The sequence below is a fragment of the Anopheles coluzzii genome, chromosome 3 (assembly GCF_943734685.1).
Source record: "Anopheles coluzzii chromosome 3, AcolN3, whole genome shotgun sequence".
In the NCBI taxonomy this organism is placed as follows: Eukaryota; Metazoa; Arthropoda; class Insecta; order Diptera; family Culicidae; genus Anopheles; species Anopheles coluzzii.
Window position 1 is genome coordinate 16584419 of NC_064671.1, and position 16811 is coordinate 16601229.

Below are 16811 nucleotides of genomic sequence, written 5' to 3' on the forward strand. Positions count from 1 at the left end.
GAGTCTTTCTTTCAAAGAGCACACGGACTATGTCATCAACAAGGCCAACAAAAGTCTTGGTTATATTTGTCGCATGTCCACTGAAATTCGTGATCCTTTTTGTCTTAAGTCCCTTTATTGTTCTTGGGTCCGTTCCGTACTGGAATATGCCTGTGTCATCTGGTCTCCTGTCCAAGTATCTCTGCTCCAAAGGATTGAGAGGATCCAGAGACGTTTTACAAGGATCGTATTTCGTAGGTCGCTGGGTCATCACTCTATTCCGCTTCCTTCGTATGACGATAGATGCGCTCTATTAGGCCTTGCCAAGTTGAAGCACCGCCTCTCGGTCGCTCAGGCTTCTTTCGTCGCTGGCATATTGCTCAATACGATTGATACTCCTTCACTTCTGTCGCGCTTACATTTGTATGCACCTTGTCGCACCTTACGTTATCGTTTTCGTCTCCAGTTACCTATATGTCGTACACGTTTTGCTCGCAATGAGCCTTTTGTAAGAGCTATGTCGTCTTTTAATAGTACTTCTGATCTGTTCGATTTCAACATATCCTATCCTGTCTACCGATCCCGTCTTCGCTCCTTTTCCGTACCATAAACTCCTTCCAACTCCTTCGTGAATAATTGTACACAATAGTCAGTAAGCACTATTGCTGTAACCCAACGTGGCCGAGCAATTAATAAAATAAAAAATAAAATAAAATAAATCAACAACACGATGTGTGTTTTTATGTGATTTTTACGATTTTTATATAATAATAATAACAATAATAATAATAATAATAATAATAATAATAATAATAATAATAATAATAATAATAATAATAATAATAATAATAATAATAATAATAATAATAATAATAACTTATCTAACTTGTGCAGCAGCAATGAGATGTTTGACGGCACCAGTCTTTGACACTTTGACAAGAGCCACCTTGTACCGATTTCATGCATTAAAACCACATAGTACCGTCTATCTCTTAATCAGTCACAAAGTACTACATCGGATCGATTTTTTGCTAAACAGCCTCAAATAAGCTATTGAGCTATCGAGTTCGCTATTTCGGTAACAATAAGATTATCTACATAAGGTCAAGATGGCCATTTAGTTTCCTCGTAGAAGAACGCTTAGGCTATGAAACAATTTAGGAATGCCGTAAAGCAAATTGTAGAAGAAATTGATTTTTAACTATAGATTTTTGGACAACTATTTGAAAAAAAAAACCCATTTTGGCACAACTGAGTAGAACGTTATATTGGTCTTTTATTGGAAATAAAGTGTTTAATTGGAAAATTGTCTAAAATGTAAGAGAATGTAAGAAATTAGGATAAATATAAAAGAAGCAACAAGTGTTAAAGACATACAAGAGACATGAAGAAAAGAAAGAGGTCAAACACAGAAGGGGAAAAACAACTAAAAATAGAATATAACAAGCAAATGGAAAGATGAACTCACTTGTTCAAATTGTTCCTGATTTATTATATAAATAACCGATAAGTAAACGTTTTTCCTTGTACATGTAAATGTAAATTTCACATTCAGTCCGATGAATGTTAACAGAAATCACACAATGACAAGTAAAAAACGTAATACTGTAAATTCATTCTTCAATTTCGTCTTGTATTCTATAATGTTGATCCTTGATTTGGCTACAAATATAATTATTTAAGGAAACAAACTACAGAACAGCTATACTTTTATTGAAAGGACGCACCAAACCTACCAAACTCTGCACACACACATAAATAACACTCTCACTATCAGCTACGTACGTTTGCTGCGGTACCAAAGGACCACACAACAATAAGTCAACATTTTTATTAGAAGCGATACTTCCGCCCCAACCAAAACGAAGCATGGGCTGCGCGAGTGCGTGCCTGCGAATGATTTCCCACCTCCCCCTTGCACGGCACGGTCGGAATGGCAACGCTGGCCATACATCTTCTTTTTATTCCCCATCTACCCGTGTCGACGAAACAAAAAAAAAAAAAGCACGACCCTCACTCGCACCATCGCCCCCGAAGAATGAAACAAAAATGGTAAAAGATCAAGGAAACAAATCACTTTGTCGCAATGTTTACTCCCCCCCTTCCCAGCTCGAGTAGGCAGGCGAGTCAGCATGGCAAGGACTAGTTGAGAGAAGGGGGAGAAAGCGAGCGATTCAACGGGCAGTGCAACTCCCCCTGCCCGTAAGCAGAATGAACGGACATCCGGTCAGTGTTTTCCGCTTACCGATCTGGCCGGTGGTCAGACTGGATGGACCCACTCAGCTCGGCGTGGTCGCGCCGCTACTTCTTCATACATATTTATACAGTTATCAAATGAAAGGGACGCTCACGGGACATTAGAGAACTAGCTGTATGTGTTGTGAGCTATAATAGTTTTACGGGAATGTACCCATTCCAATACACACAAACACACAAATAGCCAGTGCCATAAATGGACGGAAAAGCGGAGCGACGCGGCTGCCATGACGAGGGAAAGGAAATTAAACGACATCCATTTTGGGAGTGTTTCGTACTGCTGTGTGTGTGGCCCTGGGCAATGAGTAATATTTGAATGAGCAGAAACGACCATCGGCTAGTCCTAGAACCTCCAGTCCGGCCTCCAAAACACCGATAAAGCAACCAACTACGTGAATGTATGCAACCAGCACAGCAATTCGGCACTCTTGCTTTCACTACCAGGCAACTGTTCTGCTCGACAACCCCAAACGGGTGGAATGAGATGCCCTTCGCCTGCTCCAAAAATTAGCCACGCACACTCGCCTCGGTCGCATGAAACTTCTGGGTAATCGCGGGCACTGGGAGGGTCGGAAGAAAGGCACGGAAATATGGCGAAAGATTAGCGTAATACTGTTTCTCTTAATCATCCGCCGTGGGACGTAATGTAGCGAGATTTCCTCTTTCCTCTTCCCTCCTCACACACACACACACACACACACACACACACACGAATCGTGTCCACCATCACCACCTGGGGGAAGGAAAACCAGATGGGCAAGGGAGAACAAATCCTGCTCCTGCTACGTGTGCCAAATCAAAGAAAAAGCTAAACAAAAAGGCGAGTCCAGATTTTTGGCGAGTTCGTTGCTTGCGCTGAATTTGCGCTAAGCTGCTTCCGGTGAAAAGCGGAATCCTTCGGGCTTTCCCTCGCAGGCTGTACCGTGGGTTCGGCGGAAAAACAAATCTCCCTCTTTAAGGTAATCCAGTTCGCCGCGGCGAAGGGATTTTATTCCGTCCAATTGGAATTAGTAGCGGAGTGGAAAAGAGCAACAATGGCAGAGAAGGAGGATGGAAAAAGAGAGCGAAAAACACACCGACGGTCCATTTCTATGGTTTCTATTTTCTTCTTCAGCTTTTTGGCCGGATTGTGTGTCGTTAAAACGGCAAACGGCTGGCCAGAAGGAGAAAATGCCCCTCGATCGGCGGGTGCCCTATGAACGCTGTGCGTAAAATCGAACTTCTTCGTCCCAAACAAGCGAGCAAGCAACAGTCATCGCAAGACGACGGTGGCGGCGGTGAAAGAAGAAGAAAAATCGGGCGGAAATACATTAAGAGAAAAGTTCGAACGCGATTCGAATAAATTTCCCAATTCCCCCAATGCTCTCGCCCGGTCTGGAATGGCGTCATAATTTCGGGCTCATTTAACTTGGTACAGATTTTCCCCAAAATGCCATCCGCACATCTGCAGTGGGAAAGCGTGAACGCTCTGCGATATCTCGCGGCAGATGGCAAGGGGACCAGCCAGGGGGTTCCCGGTGCTGTGTGTGTCTATAAAGTTCAAATTTTAATAGCCAGTCAGTTTGTGCGAATGCCCGTTCGTGCATTAACGGGAAACGATAGTCGTGAAAATCGATTCGCATCAATGTCATTGTGGAGCGAGGGTGAGGCTGCTAAATGTGATCTATAAAAATTGTTTATCGGTGCTGCTAGCTCCAGCTTTAAGCTGCAAATGGTTCGTTTTTGTTTGTGGGTGTGAGTTTTTGGTATCAATGTGATGGGATTTCGTTTGTTGGTTACGTTTATGTACCAATACCAATACCTATGTAATGTAAGCTACTGAACTGCATTTTTGAGAAGGAAGACGCACCGAGTTGATGGACTGAGTTAAATAAATCGCTTTAGATACAATCAAATAACTATTGGTACATTAATAGGTTGGGAATTTGTTGTATGTTAAATTCTAATAATTATTTCCCTAGATACATGGATAAATGTAAAACACGTTTTAACAATTATTTTCAATATATTTAGACTCAAGTTAAATAGCTTTTAATATTTAAAAAAATAAATAAATATAAGTAAATATTTCATGACAACTTTACAAGCAATTTGTGCTTTCATTCGCTTTCATTCCTAAGTACTATTAGGTCTTAAGTGTTGTGTAATTCAGTTCCTAATTCCTAAGTACTATTAGGTCTTAAGTTTTGTGTTATGCTATTCATTGTTATGCTCATCAGTAAAATGTTTTATCTTGCTGTTATTCGGGATATCAATGTAACTAAAGTTTATTAAACCGAGGCGGACATTTTGGCTTTTCTTCAAAATTGTCTTCAAACGAAAGGTTCAAAAAACGGTTATCTGCAGTGCAAAAACTACCTTTGAAATCCAAAACTAAGTTTAACAAATTGCAAAATCTGTGCTTCAAGAAAACATGCTTAGAGTTGCAAATTCCTATCACCAATTCGTTCCATAATGTTGTCATAGCGGCTTTGTTTACTTAAGACAGCTCTTAAGACCTATTTAAGTCTTAAATCTTAGTTTATTTAGTATAGATCTTCTTCTTCTATTTCACGTAACATGCTACGCGGACATCCCGGGCTATACAGGGATCCAGTATTGGATTGAACCCATGGCAAGGCATGTTATTGAGTCGTTCGAATTGACGACTGCACCACGGGACCGCCCCGTCAATATATTCCTCCCAATGTCAATAGATAAAGCATCCAAAAAGACATTCGGTGGTTGTACGAAGAATCAAAATGCTTCTATTAACCCGGTAATGCTCACATATTTGTTTTGTGTTATAAAATAATAATAAAACATAATATATAAAATAATTAAAATTATAAAATTATAAAATTATAAATTATAAAATTAAATTATATTAAAATTATAAAATAATAATAAATAATAAAACTGAGCAATACATTCCTCCCAAATCTTCATTTCTGAACCGCTGTCGCGTTTTAAAGCTAGAGCTTAACAAATAGTGAAGGTGTTGTAAAGAAAAGTAGAAGTGGTGATTTCAATACTATTGTTTTTTGTGTTTATCAAACGACTGCTTTAACCGTTGCTCGTCGTTATAGTTTGATTCAGGACATCCAACCATGCGAAACGCTGTGCCAAACAAATGTTAAGCAAACACAATTTTACAAATTATTGATACTTGTTCCAGACATTACCAGTGTGCTGTAATACAAAACTAATCCAAACCGTTCAAATGTTTGAAAAAAAAGACGACGTAATGTTCCATCTTAAATCATATCGTTACAAACACTGGTCAAGGAATTTCCAAGACCCAGCGAAAACCCCCTGAGCTAACCGTACCCCGCCCGTTAAACAAACGAACCATGGTAATGGCAAAAATCACGGTTGGCTTGCTGATTTATTGAGGAAAGTAATCAGAAAATAATCAAAAGTTCTGCCGCATTTCGCATTTCCAACTTCACTTCCAGGCGGAAGTGGAGGAGAGCAGGGATGGTGATGACGATTTTTCCACCAGCGCCATCGAAAAGGCGACATATTTGTTTGTGTTGAGCCGAGGCCGTTAGGTTCAAGTTTCATGTCGGCTGGCGATGTCGCTGGCAGGAAGTAGTTTTTCTTCCGCTTTCGGGTGCGGTGTGAAGGGAAAAACATTGCGCTGGCTGGGTGGTTGGTTGGTTGGTTGGTGCCGCCGTCTGGAAAGAGTGCATTTTGGATTGAAAGCAAGGCGAGGGGCATCGGAAGTTGTAAGCGTCGCCGTGGTTCAGTCACAGTAAAATTAATCGTTCCGATCGGTTTCTTTTACGGTGCGATGAATTTTCGCGATTAAGGAAGAGGGACAAGGAACGGAAACAAAACTTCTAACCATGAACTTTGGAGTACAGTTTCGTTTCATTTTGCTTTGTTTCTAGACGGGAGAAAGATACGTTAGAAAAAAATTAACACATTCGATACTATTTTACACATTTTTGGCTCCCACATATGTGTGTTGGCTTACATCAGCATCATCATGCCACGCAATCTCTATGAGCCATAATCTGGCCGCTGTCGCGTGTCAAACGGCATCGAAAGCTGTCAATAGCACAAAAACCACCATGATCATCCGACAATTCTGCCTCATTCGGCAGCATATTCATTTTTATGCTCTTCCATATCACATCCCCATGCAGAGCCTTTGCTCGCGTGTGCACCTCATTACGGTTTCATGCATCTCTCGGCGCGGTGTACACCAAAGCACCCAGGGGAAAAAAGGACACGACAAAAACAAACATTGAAAAGATAAACGAAAAAGTGCTGATCGGGCACGTTCGGTAGCACGAAACCGCACCGGACTGAATGGCGACAAATTAAAACATAAAAGAAAACCTTCCTTCACCATCATGCCCACCATTTGCAGCATAAAGATTGCAATCGCGACTCTGCAACATTGCACGCGCGCATATTATGTGATGTGATGCCATAAAAGAGCTCCCGCTCTCGGGACCACGACACACTATCACCGCTATCAATAGCGTCCAGTGTGCATTGATCCAGTTTCTTTTCCAATTGGAAGCGCGCTCGGGAAATGTGCTGTGAACGACAAACAGAGCGCGATTGGCCGTTTTCTGTCGGCACAATGCTCGCTCCGGTTTTTTCCGCTTATTTGCCCGAACAGGCGCTTGCTAAACAATGCAATAACGTGTGCTGCTAGCATTATTGTGATGTCGTTTTTTGAGACATTCGGTTTTCAGCTTCACTTTCACACGTTGTGTGCGAGATAGTAAAGCAGATCCTTACACACATATTCTACGAAGACGTTTATCGCACGTTTCAATCGACGGGGTTTTCTCCGCTTCCCAACAAACCCACACACACACACGCACACGGTGCAGTGCGAAAATCCATTAGCTGGAATGTTGGCAAATTTCGTTGGGTATGTGCGATAAAGAGGAATTTCTTTTACATTAGAGCGGCAACAAATGGGGGGGAAACGAAAACATCTGCGATTGGAATGTCTTTGATCAGGACGCGCCAGGGGTTGGTTCACCGTTGGGTGAACCTTTTAATGCGCTCGATTGATGGAAAAGCGTTCTTTGCTTACGGGTATTTAGCTGCTGGAGTAATGTTGGCTTCTTTGAGCAATTCTTTCGATTACAGGGGTTTTCATAAGCATACAAACAGTATCCTTTAGCAATCGATAAGCTTTGTTTAATGTATTTTATTTCATATTAAGTGGAACTAGTAGTCGGTTGCTTAGTGACTGCTAGATTTCGTTTTTTGTCTGATATGTTGGTCCATGTTTTAATTTAATTAAATATGAAATCAAGCTGCAGAAACTCCATTTTTTAATTTAAAATTAATTTTAATCCAAAAATTCTGATTAAGCTCTAATAAATTAATTTTAAAGTGGTAAACAACCAAATTTTTATCATTTTTTGTATATTTAAACATGTGAAATTACAGAAATAAGATATACAGATAAATAAAATATTAAGCTTTATTTTTAGAAAAAAAAAACGTTTTTATTTATTTGTATAAGTTTTAGTAATTTTGTAAAGTTTTTTTTTTAATTTTAGTAGTTTCATTTTTTTAATGAAAATTTCAATTTCTTAAGTTTTAATAGGTTTGAATCGCAGAAAAGTAAAAAAGTAATGTATTGTTTGAACAAATTGTATTTTATCATTATTCTTTACATAATTTGTGGGGTTTTTTTTCAAAAAAATATGTTTTCCAACGCACTGCATAAAAGAAAATTTAATTAATTGATTAGTTTAATTATGCAAATCATTCTGATTAAGATCCAAAAGTTTTCAGCCCTTGCAAAGGTTGTGTTTGTTGCCAATAAACCAAAAACCAACTTTTATCAACACCGTTGATACCTGAGAATGATGATAAATTAAAATTGTACTCCCGTATTGCCAGCGGGAGATGTGTAAGTGTGTGTTTGTGTGTGTGCGTAGGTCCCCGTCCCGTCAACGGCCTTACTGTATACGTTTATGAATAATTGAAAAATTATTGAACCGTAAAAGGTTGCACCAGCAAACCTCCCACCCGAAGGGAGGAAACAAACAGTCATTCGGCGAAAAGAAAGTTTGCTCCGTTTTTCTTCACAAACAACCACCAACCATTGTCAAAAGTCGCGTAAATCGTTGAACCACCCGGCCCAGTAGTACCCACATGCCGATGGGAAAAGGGCTGATTTCCCTTTTCACAGCCCCCCCAAGGTATGGGGTGACCGAACGATTTTTCCCATTTCGTTGAATATTTTGTTTTCCTCTTCGGTGGGGGGGGGGGTTGTTTTTGTAACTTTTAAACAAAAAGGCACAAGGTGTAAAATCGGTTGAGGAACAATGTTTTGTGAATGCGTTGGTTTTTCGCTGTTCCGCCTGTCATGACGTTTTTTCTTCCCTGTGTACACTCGCCTCCCGTTGCTTTACCTGGTTATGCTGGCGACGGCAAAACCAACGTGCATAAATTGTGCGCAAACTTTTGCCATCTTGTGAGTATGATTGTGTGTGCGTTTGTATGTGTTCTTATTCCGGGATTCGCGCCCGTAAGAAGAAACGGTTGCGCGGGGGAGCCGTTTGAGCGTGTGTTTTTCCATTTTCCGGTATTATCAAGCTCTCCCTGCAAACCGGTACCCGGCAGGCCCTGCCAATGTTGCCACTTTTCCATGAGTTTTCCCGATTTTTACGGAGTGTTGCCGCTGCCGGTCGTGCATTATAGAAAAGCCGAAACGGAAAAATGGTTTCAATAAACATTTCCCACGAATGGGCCCGCGCGAGGCTTGGGCACGGGCGGTGATGATGAAAATACATGTATATGTATGGCCCCTCTCGCTCTCTCTCGCTCTCTGTTGTGTTCTTCTCCGCGGCCTTTGTGCGTTCAATCAAGCCACCATGACTGTCGCCACGACACTGCAAAAGTTTGTTTCGCATAATAGCGTACAGCACGCCGCCCGGGGTGGCTGAGCGCGCAAGGCCAAGAAAGCAAGTGAACAGGTAAAAGCGTTCCCTCCGCCACACCGCCACAACTTTTCCAGCGAGACAATTCACTCACAACGACGTGCCTTACGGGGCTTTTGTTTTTGCATTGCTGGCCGTGTCTTTCTACCAAATCCTTTGCGCGCAAAAAACACACACACCACGCCCCAGTATTAATCGGAAAGTGCCACAAACTTTCGGTAGGCACCAAACTTGTTGCCAACTTTGTTTTACCTGGCGGGAAAGTAATTATTGTTGTAAGCATCGGGCATATAAATTTGTGCACATTAAAGCACACGGCAGAGCGAGATCAACTCTCAACGCTGCTTGTGTGTTTGTGTGTGTGGCAGAGTGTGGCAAACAAATTTTCTCGTCGAACGCGTGTCGTCGTGTTTTCCGGATCAGCTGCACCACGAACAGGGTTGTTGGGATTTTCTTCCCTACTGCTCACTAGGCACAGTTTGTCCTGGCTCTATCCTGCCTGCCACCGCTTGCGGCATTCGATTTTCAGGTGCGATAACTTTTTCCTCCCCCAGCTTGGCTTTCATTTTGTTTCTACTTCCCTAAATCACACCACACCGTGACTGGAAAAGCCTACCGAACGAAGGGAAAAAGGTGGTGGCTGGCTTAAAGTGCAAAAAAGCAAGTGGAAGTTTTTCCCGGGAAAAAGGACGATAAATTTAGGGCATGATTGTGAGAAAGTGGATCGAACCATAAGGTTGCCACCCCGGTGAGAGGCTCGCGCTCAGAGTCTCCTCGAAGAAAAACACATTCCCTTGAAGCAGCAGCGGGAGACATTCCCACACAATTGACGACATGATATTGCTTTGCCATTGCTTTAGATGGTGCGCACACACACACACTTTAACCCACACTTAGACACACTTTTTCAACTGTTTTCGATTACGAATTAAGCTTTGTGTACGACGGGCTGCCGTCAGCAGGGTGTCTCTACCGACATGCCTCGACGCAACGGAACTCAGCGGTAGACAGCACAATTTGTGCTCACGCTGTTGAATGTCAAACCGGGAGAGGCAGTTTTATGAACTTGAAAAATAATCGCAATCATAATAGATTGTTGCTCTGCAGTGCTGTGTACGTTTTTGCTTATCGTGACAAATGATAACTGACGATATTTTCCGCAAATAAATGGCTACGCTGTACATCGATGAGGTGTCAATGTGGTTGTCAATTCATTCTGATTGGTTGTGTTTAGCAAATTGAGCTTTTGTGTTGATTGATTTGTAATATTAATTATAATAAAAAGCATGAAATCAATTTATGAATATTTTAATTGAAAGTCTTCATAATTAATTTTGAACTCTCAATCTACAACAACTTTTTTAATATGATTATCTATAAACTATTTCAGCTGTTGTATACATCAACCACAAAATCTACACATTAAATTTCATTAATTTTCTGTCTATTGCTCTTCCCAAATACGTCATAGCGTTGTAGTGAAAAAAACCCTATTTTAGCATAACTTTGAAAATATGTTCGAATTGTCGTCTCATTGACATCCGTTAGTGCCTATCAAAAGATTTTTCTCTCCTTTATTTTCCTTTCTCATCCAAAAATCGTTCGTGTGAAAGTGTTCGTCACAATAACAATCCGATTTTACTAGGGAGAATATAAAGTGATGCTGAACGAAACAGGTGGATGCTTGAACAACAGCCAATAACGGAACAATATATCATGTTCATACTCCATTACCTTTGTTAATTCTATTGTTTTTCTGCATAAAGCACTTTGAAAGCACAATAAGCTTGCGTTTAAAATTAATGAAACGTAAAAACAAATAGGGAGGAAAAGCGTTTTACTTTTCTTTAAATGCTAAAAAGCTTCACCAAAAACTCCTTTTTGAGATGTTCCAGATAGTAAACAATTGTTTTGTTCCTGCTGAAGAGAAACTGCTACCAAGTTGCGATAAAAGTGTGTCACTTTGTAAAAATTCTATAAATATGTGAAAACTCAGGCTTTTGTTTCTGTTTCCCTGAAATTGGAAAAGAACCTTTAAACAGCGACAAAATGTCTACGATTGTTTTATTGATTTATTTACAACGCTTGTCACACTGATACAGACTAAAATGGTCCTCTTCCTCTTTTTAATCTCTCTTTTACTCACGGTCTATTGATAACATTCGTCTTCGTTTTTCTACCCATTTTCTTCGCAGATTAAAAGTGGACAACAATGGAGGCGCCTGGTGCCCAAAGCACATGGTGTCCCGCGGCCTGAAGGAGTATCTGCAGATTGATCTGCTGAAAATGCACGTCATCACGGCGATCAAAACGCAGGGCCGGTTCGGGAAGGGTCAGGGCCGGGAGTACACGGAAGCGTACGCGCTCGAGTACTGGCGACCGGGCTTCACCAAGTGGAAGCGGTGGAAAAACACGCGCGACAATGAGGTAAGATGTTGGTTTGAGCCTTTCCCTGTTGAACTTTAAACTTTACTCACGAATGCAACGTATTCAGTGTTTGAAAAGAGTTTTATAATTTTATTTAAAAATCATCATCTCATTTTCTTTTATTACTATCAACCCTTTTTCTTCAATTAGGGCAGAAGACTTTCTTTTGCTTTCAAAGTCCACATACACATGCATATAAAAAAACCCCTTTGCTTGCATTTTTAAACCACAAAACTGTGGTACACAATTATTCTGCAATGAATATATGCAATGAATGAGCATGAAGCATATAAAAAAGCGGAATGTTTCCCCCTCGACGATAAGGGCCACAGGCGCAAGGGTTGCCTGCGTTTTGGTCGGCATCCGTTGTGCATCTGGTGCTGTGCAGGGCAACTCATTTGAAATTGTATACTGCTAACCTGGATGCAACCACTTCAAAGCATTGACCCAGTTCTCTGTGGCATTCAAATCTGCTTTAGCAAACTTTTAAAGGGCATGCATTCGTACGGTTCGCTCTGCACCCGGCGCAAAGCTGGCGAATGTTGCCGTTGTACGGAATCGTTGAGAGAGCTAAGCAGGGAAATAATATTCAAAGAAAAGGAGAAAAAATGTGGTTTGCTATTAGAGTTAAATTTGATTTTATTCGAGCTTTAATACTGATCTTTGTAGGTAAAAACTTCAATTTATTAAAACAACTGACAGTTTTACTGAATTGGATTTTACTTTAGCATTGAAAGCTCTACATACAGTAGTACTTTTACATTTAAAAACGTTGTCATCAGTAATGATATTTTGGGACGCAAACTTTCAGCTTACAGCAAAATTAAAATTGGAATAACTTAATTACTGTGTTGTTTTCTCTTTCCCCTAAAAAGCAATTGCAAACCTTTGTTTGTAGCTGCACAAAGACAGATAAAATATTAATGGATCACGGGATAATGTGCTACAAAAACAAGCGTAAAAACAGCACAAAACAGGTGTTTTCCAAACAAAACCCACTCCCCGTCCTACAATAGCTTGCAGCGAAAGAAAGTGAAACCCCAAAAAACATACACAAAGCTCACCAAAGCGCAAAAACTTACGAAAAGCATCCTGCAAACGATAAGCAAACGCTGCAGGAAGAAAAAGTCATACCCCACCTAGACGGTGGTGGCGTAGTTAATGAATAGGAAGTTGGAAAACAAAGCACACTCACACACCAGAAAACTGAAAGTAAACAGAGGAAAATTGTCCTTTAAGCCTACGGCACAGTTTCATTCGTTTGTTGTGCTTCCTGCCCTGGCATTTTCCGGGGGGAATGCCCCGTTGCCGAAGCACTACGGCATCTAGCTAACATGCACAAAGAAAACATCTCCCTGGGCGGAAGTTGGCGGACTGCCCGGGGCGGTTGGAGCAGGAAGCGGTGAATTTGTCATAAATTAACAAGTGAAATTCAAATTACCTGAATTTAATTAGTAGATGTTTCTGACGGGCACTCAGTTTTGCTTTGTTTGGGGGGGATAAAGTTTTCTTTTAAAGAGATGGTTTTCATTCGTTCGCTGTAAAGAGAATGGGCTTTCGATTTCCTTTTGTTTTTGGTTAGCAATGTTTTGAGTTACTTTAAGCCACCACTATGTGCATTTCATCTTATAAATTTTGTACATTACTAAACTATGTTTTTTTAAATAAATTGTCTAGTTTTATAAATAGAAATGAGTTGAAAACACCCCAATAAATGCCAGTAACAATCAACAGTCAAAAAGCCTTAGTGATTGTAATTTCTATCATTTGCAGCGTTACAGCCCAAACTGCGTGCTTTACATATTTCCTACCAATCAGCCATAATTGTTGTATTCAAAACCGGCGTCTCATGCGTGTCCCCTCCTCTCTCTCTCTCTCTTTGCAGATCCTTTCAGGCAACATCAACACCTACAGCGAGGTCGAGCAGGCGCTGCAACCAATTATATTCGCCTCGAAAATTCGCATCTACCCGTACAGCCAGTACGATCGGACGGTTTGCCTGCGCGCCGAAATCATCGGATGCGAGTGGGAAGGTGAGTAGTGAATTCCGCCTAACGAGCCGTATTATCCTGTCGGCTTCAAGTGTGGTGTCCCCGTGCAAAAGTGGCGAGCTTGCGTGGAAAGTGAGGGCAACGAGTTACAAAATGAAAAGAAGGAAGGAAAGGAAAGTCAAACCGTAACCCCTTTCGCCGGGCATGATGTTTGGTGAGGTTTTTGTTGTTTCTTTCCACACCGAGTGATGTCACGTTACGGCACGGATGACGATGATGATGCCGTGATGGAGATGAGAGCAGAGCGAGAGAGGTGGTGTGGAAAATGACAGAGAAACATATCCTTTCTGCAAGTCGTTCACCTTCGGGTGTCGTTCGGTGACGGTCGAAATGGTGAAATAACCTTACACCAACACACCAACACAGGCACACCCGAAGTTCGTAGAAGTGAATGGCTTCCCCCATTTTGCTGTTGCGAGTTTTGCGTCAAGGACCCACCGTTTGCAAATCGTCTACAATGACACAATGCTTGAGGTTCAGTAAGCTTTCGTCCCACGCTCGTTTGTTTCGTGTATTTGTACATCAATCGTGACTTATGTTTCTTTGTCTGGCATGGAAAAGCAGGGGTTAAAATGCATACCAAAGTGTTGAGGCGTGTGTGTACAAATGTGCGGTACAAGACCATGTTTTAGAATATGTTTAGGAAAAATGTACCAAGCATGAAAAGGACAAATCAAATCTTTTTCACATACAGAAACAGAATAAATTCATACAATATCGATTGAATACGACATCATTTAAGATGATTTGCTCGGCTGTAAACGCCTGAAACTATGCAACTTGCATTACAAAATCCTTTGATGTCTATCTCACTAACGCCTAACGTTATGCAAACTGAATAAAAACCCCTTTTTATTGTTGCATTTGTTTTAATTTAAAAAATATATTTAAAAAAACAATTTGTTGAGTCCTCGTTTGAATAGGTTTTTAAATTAATTTTGTATGTTTTTATAATTACTTTAATTTTTCGTGAAAGTTAATTGTAGATTAATTAATTAAACAATTTAATCCAAAGGTTCATAATTTAGAAACAACTGCTCAAATAATGTTCATGTGAGATAAATGCACCATCGCAAATCCCCCAGCAATAACCACCCAATCTGCAGCATTCCTTCCTGGCACGGTTCATTAACTGCAATCCGTTCAATCGAATGGAAGCATCAAAGATTCGCCTCTCACAATCAGTTTCCCCTCAATCGGTTGATTGTTGTTTGCGAAAGGGTTTTGGCAATTAAAGTAGAAGCAAGCCGTAGCCGAACCGTAAGAGCTGAATGCGCAATCAACTGTTCAGCCGGGAGAGCCAGATTTAGCCGAGCTTTGCTAATCAGCACCACAAAACCTTCTTTCTAACCATCCGAGCATAATTTCTATGAAATTTCATAGCTCAATCAATACGGGGCCGTTTAAGCCGGCCTTTCCTAATCTTGTTGCTGTCGGGTTTTGACTGCGATTCAATTAAGTAATTCACTGAAACTGTGTACCAGGATCAGTACACCACCACAGGCGACGACGAACCATCAAGCAAGCCAAAGGTGCCGCTTTGAAGCACACAAACCAGGCTACCAGTTGATTGGTCGCAGGGATCTACCGGGCAAAAACGAATCGCCAACGCAAGGATGCTTCATCGAGGCGAGTAAACGCCTTTTTCTGTCGCAAGCTTTCTGATGGGTTGTAAATTAGTCATTAAAATATTTCCGTTCCGAGTGCTGTGTGTCCATCGGCCGTGTCAACCGAACCGTCTGTGCCAGTCCCCGCAATGTCCGATGTGGCCGGCGTTGAGGTTCTCGGCTATAAACCGATGACGAGCGCCGGACCGGCTGCTGTTGCGTCCCCGCGCACCGGAAAGGATAATAAATTACCCATCAACATCTCCATCCAGCCATCCATCATTTCATGTCGAAAGGCTTGGCCAAACCCTCGAGGCGAAGCGGTAGTCTGCCGCCCTTTTCCTGCCTTTGCTTGCGAGCGTGTCTGCTCGCCTCGGACAGACGGTTTGGGTGCGATGGTGGTGACCCCATTAGTGATAGTTCATCGAGTAAGCAAAAAAGGTAACTTTTATTTATAAAAAAATGGAGGAAAAAAAACAAATAAAAAAGTATCAGCATGGAGGACATGGTACGAGTTGAAAATAAAAAAAGAGCAGCTGATTGGTAATTTATTTAAAATTGCATTAAACAAATTACGTTCACTGGTGTACCTCATCCGCTGTGCTTGAAAGAGACAGACAGAGATGGAGAGGAAAAGGGTAGCTCAGACCGATACGATAAGATTCGGGGAAAGGCTATCGCTATCCAACAAATCGATCCACTTCGCGGGAAAATGCTTTTAAGCTTCTGCACTCAAAAACCTGACAGACAGACAGACAGCCAGATGGGTAAGATGTATTTTCCCACCCCTTTACAGTGAATGTGCAATTGAATGCAAAATAGTAGTCTCCTTGGGAATTGCCTGCAAGGGATGTACGTAATAGAAAAAAAATCGAAAATCACCCCTCACGACGCATTGTAATATGCAAATTCATTTATCGAACGTCAGTGAATCAAGCCGCCTGCTGACTGGCCTGGGCATGGCACACGGTGCCGTACCGTCTGTCTCATAATTTTTCACTTTCAATTGTTCGACTGCCGACTGCCTAAAACTAACCGACCAGACACACAATCCGGGCCAAACCGCATCGAATGCAAATTTGATTGTCCTCTCGCCTGCAAAGAGGGGGAAAGGATGCCATACCGGGGAGACCGGGAGCGGATAAATGGCAACACATTATTCCAGTCCGCTGTTGGAACTTAAACCGCCGTGGCGCTCGGGGTGCTGTTGTTGCTGTTTGATGGCCGTCTGCCTGTCTGTGGTTTTGTTTTGGCCCGGTTGACACGAATAAAAAGGTATTGTTGGCGAGGGGGAGCATTGAAATGATGAAATGAAACGAAAACTAGCAGCGAAAGTGCACACCGGGTGGAGGATTATTCCACAAGCGCATACAGAGAAAGGGTGGACCGAGTGAGGTGAGATTTTGCACAAACATTATTGGATGTTCGCTGCGCCTTCCCCACCCGTTTGACACCTGTCCCGGGGGGTGTACAGTGTGGAAAATGTGCTTTGTTGTAGTTTTTGTGTGTGTGTGGTCTGTTGATGCTGTTACCGCTTTTTCCTGGCGAGAAAATTTGATGGAAATTGGTGCTGAAATTTATTT

The 16811-nt window shown here is 41.6% G+C and overlaps 1 protein-coding gene across 2 annotated transcripts in view; it reads left to right on the forward strand.

Moving 5' to 3' along the window:
• LOC120956443 (discoidin domain-containing receptor tyrosine kinase B) overlaps positions 1-16811 on the forward strand; it is a 249148-nt gene that overhangs the window by 152015 nt on the left and 80322 nt on the right. For both annotated transcript variants that reach the window (XM_049610789.1, XM_049610790.1), the window contains exons 5-6: positions 11339-11570; positions 13456-13603. In XM_049610789.1, the coding sequence (XP_049466746.1) occupies positions 11339-11570; positions 13456-13603 (380 nt within the window). The remainder of the gene's footprint in view (positions 1-11338; positions 11571-13455; positions 13604-16811) is intronic.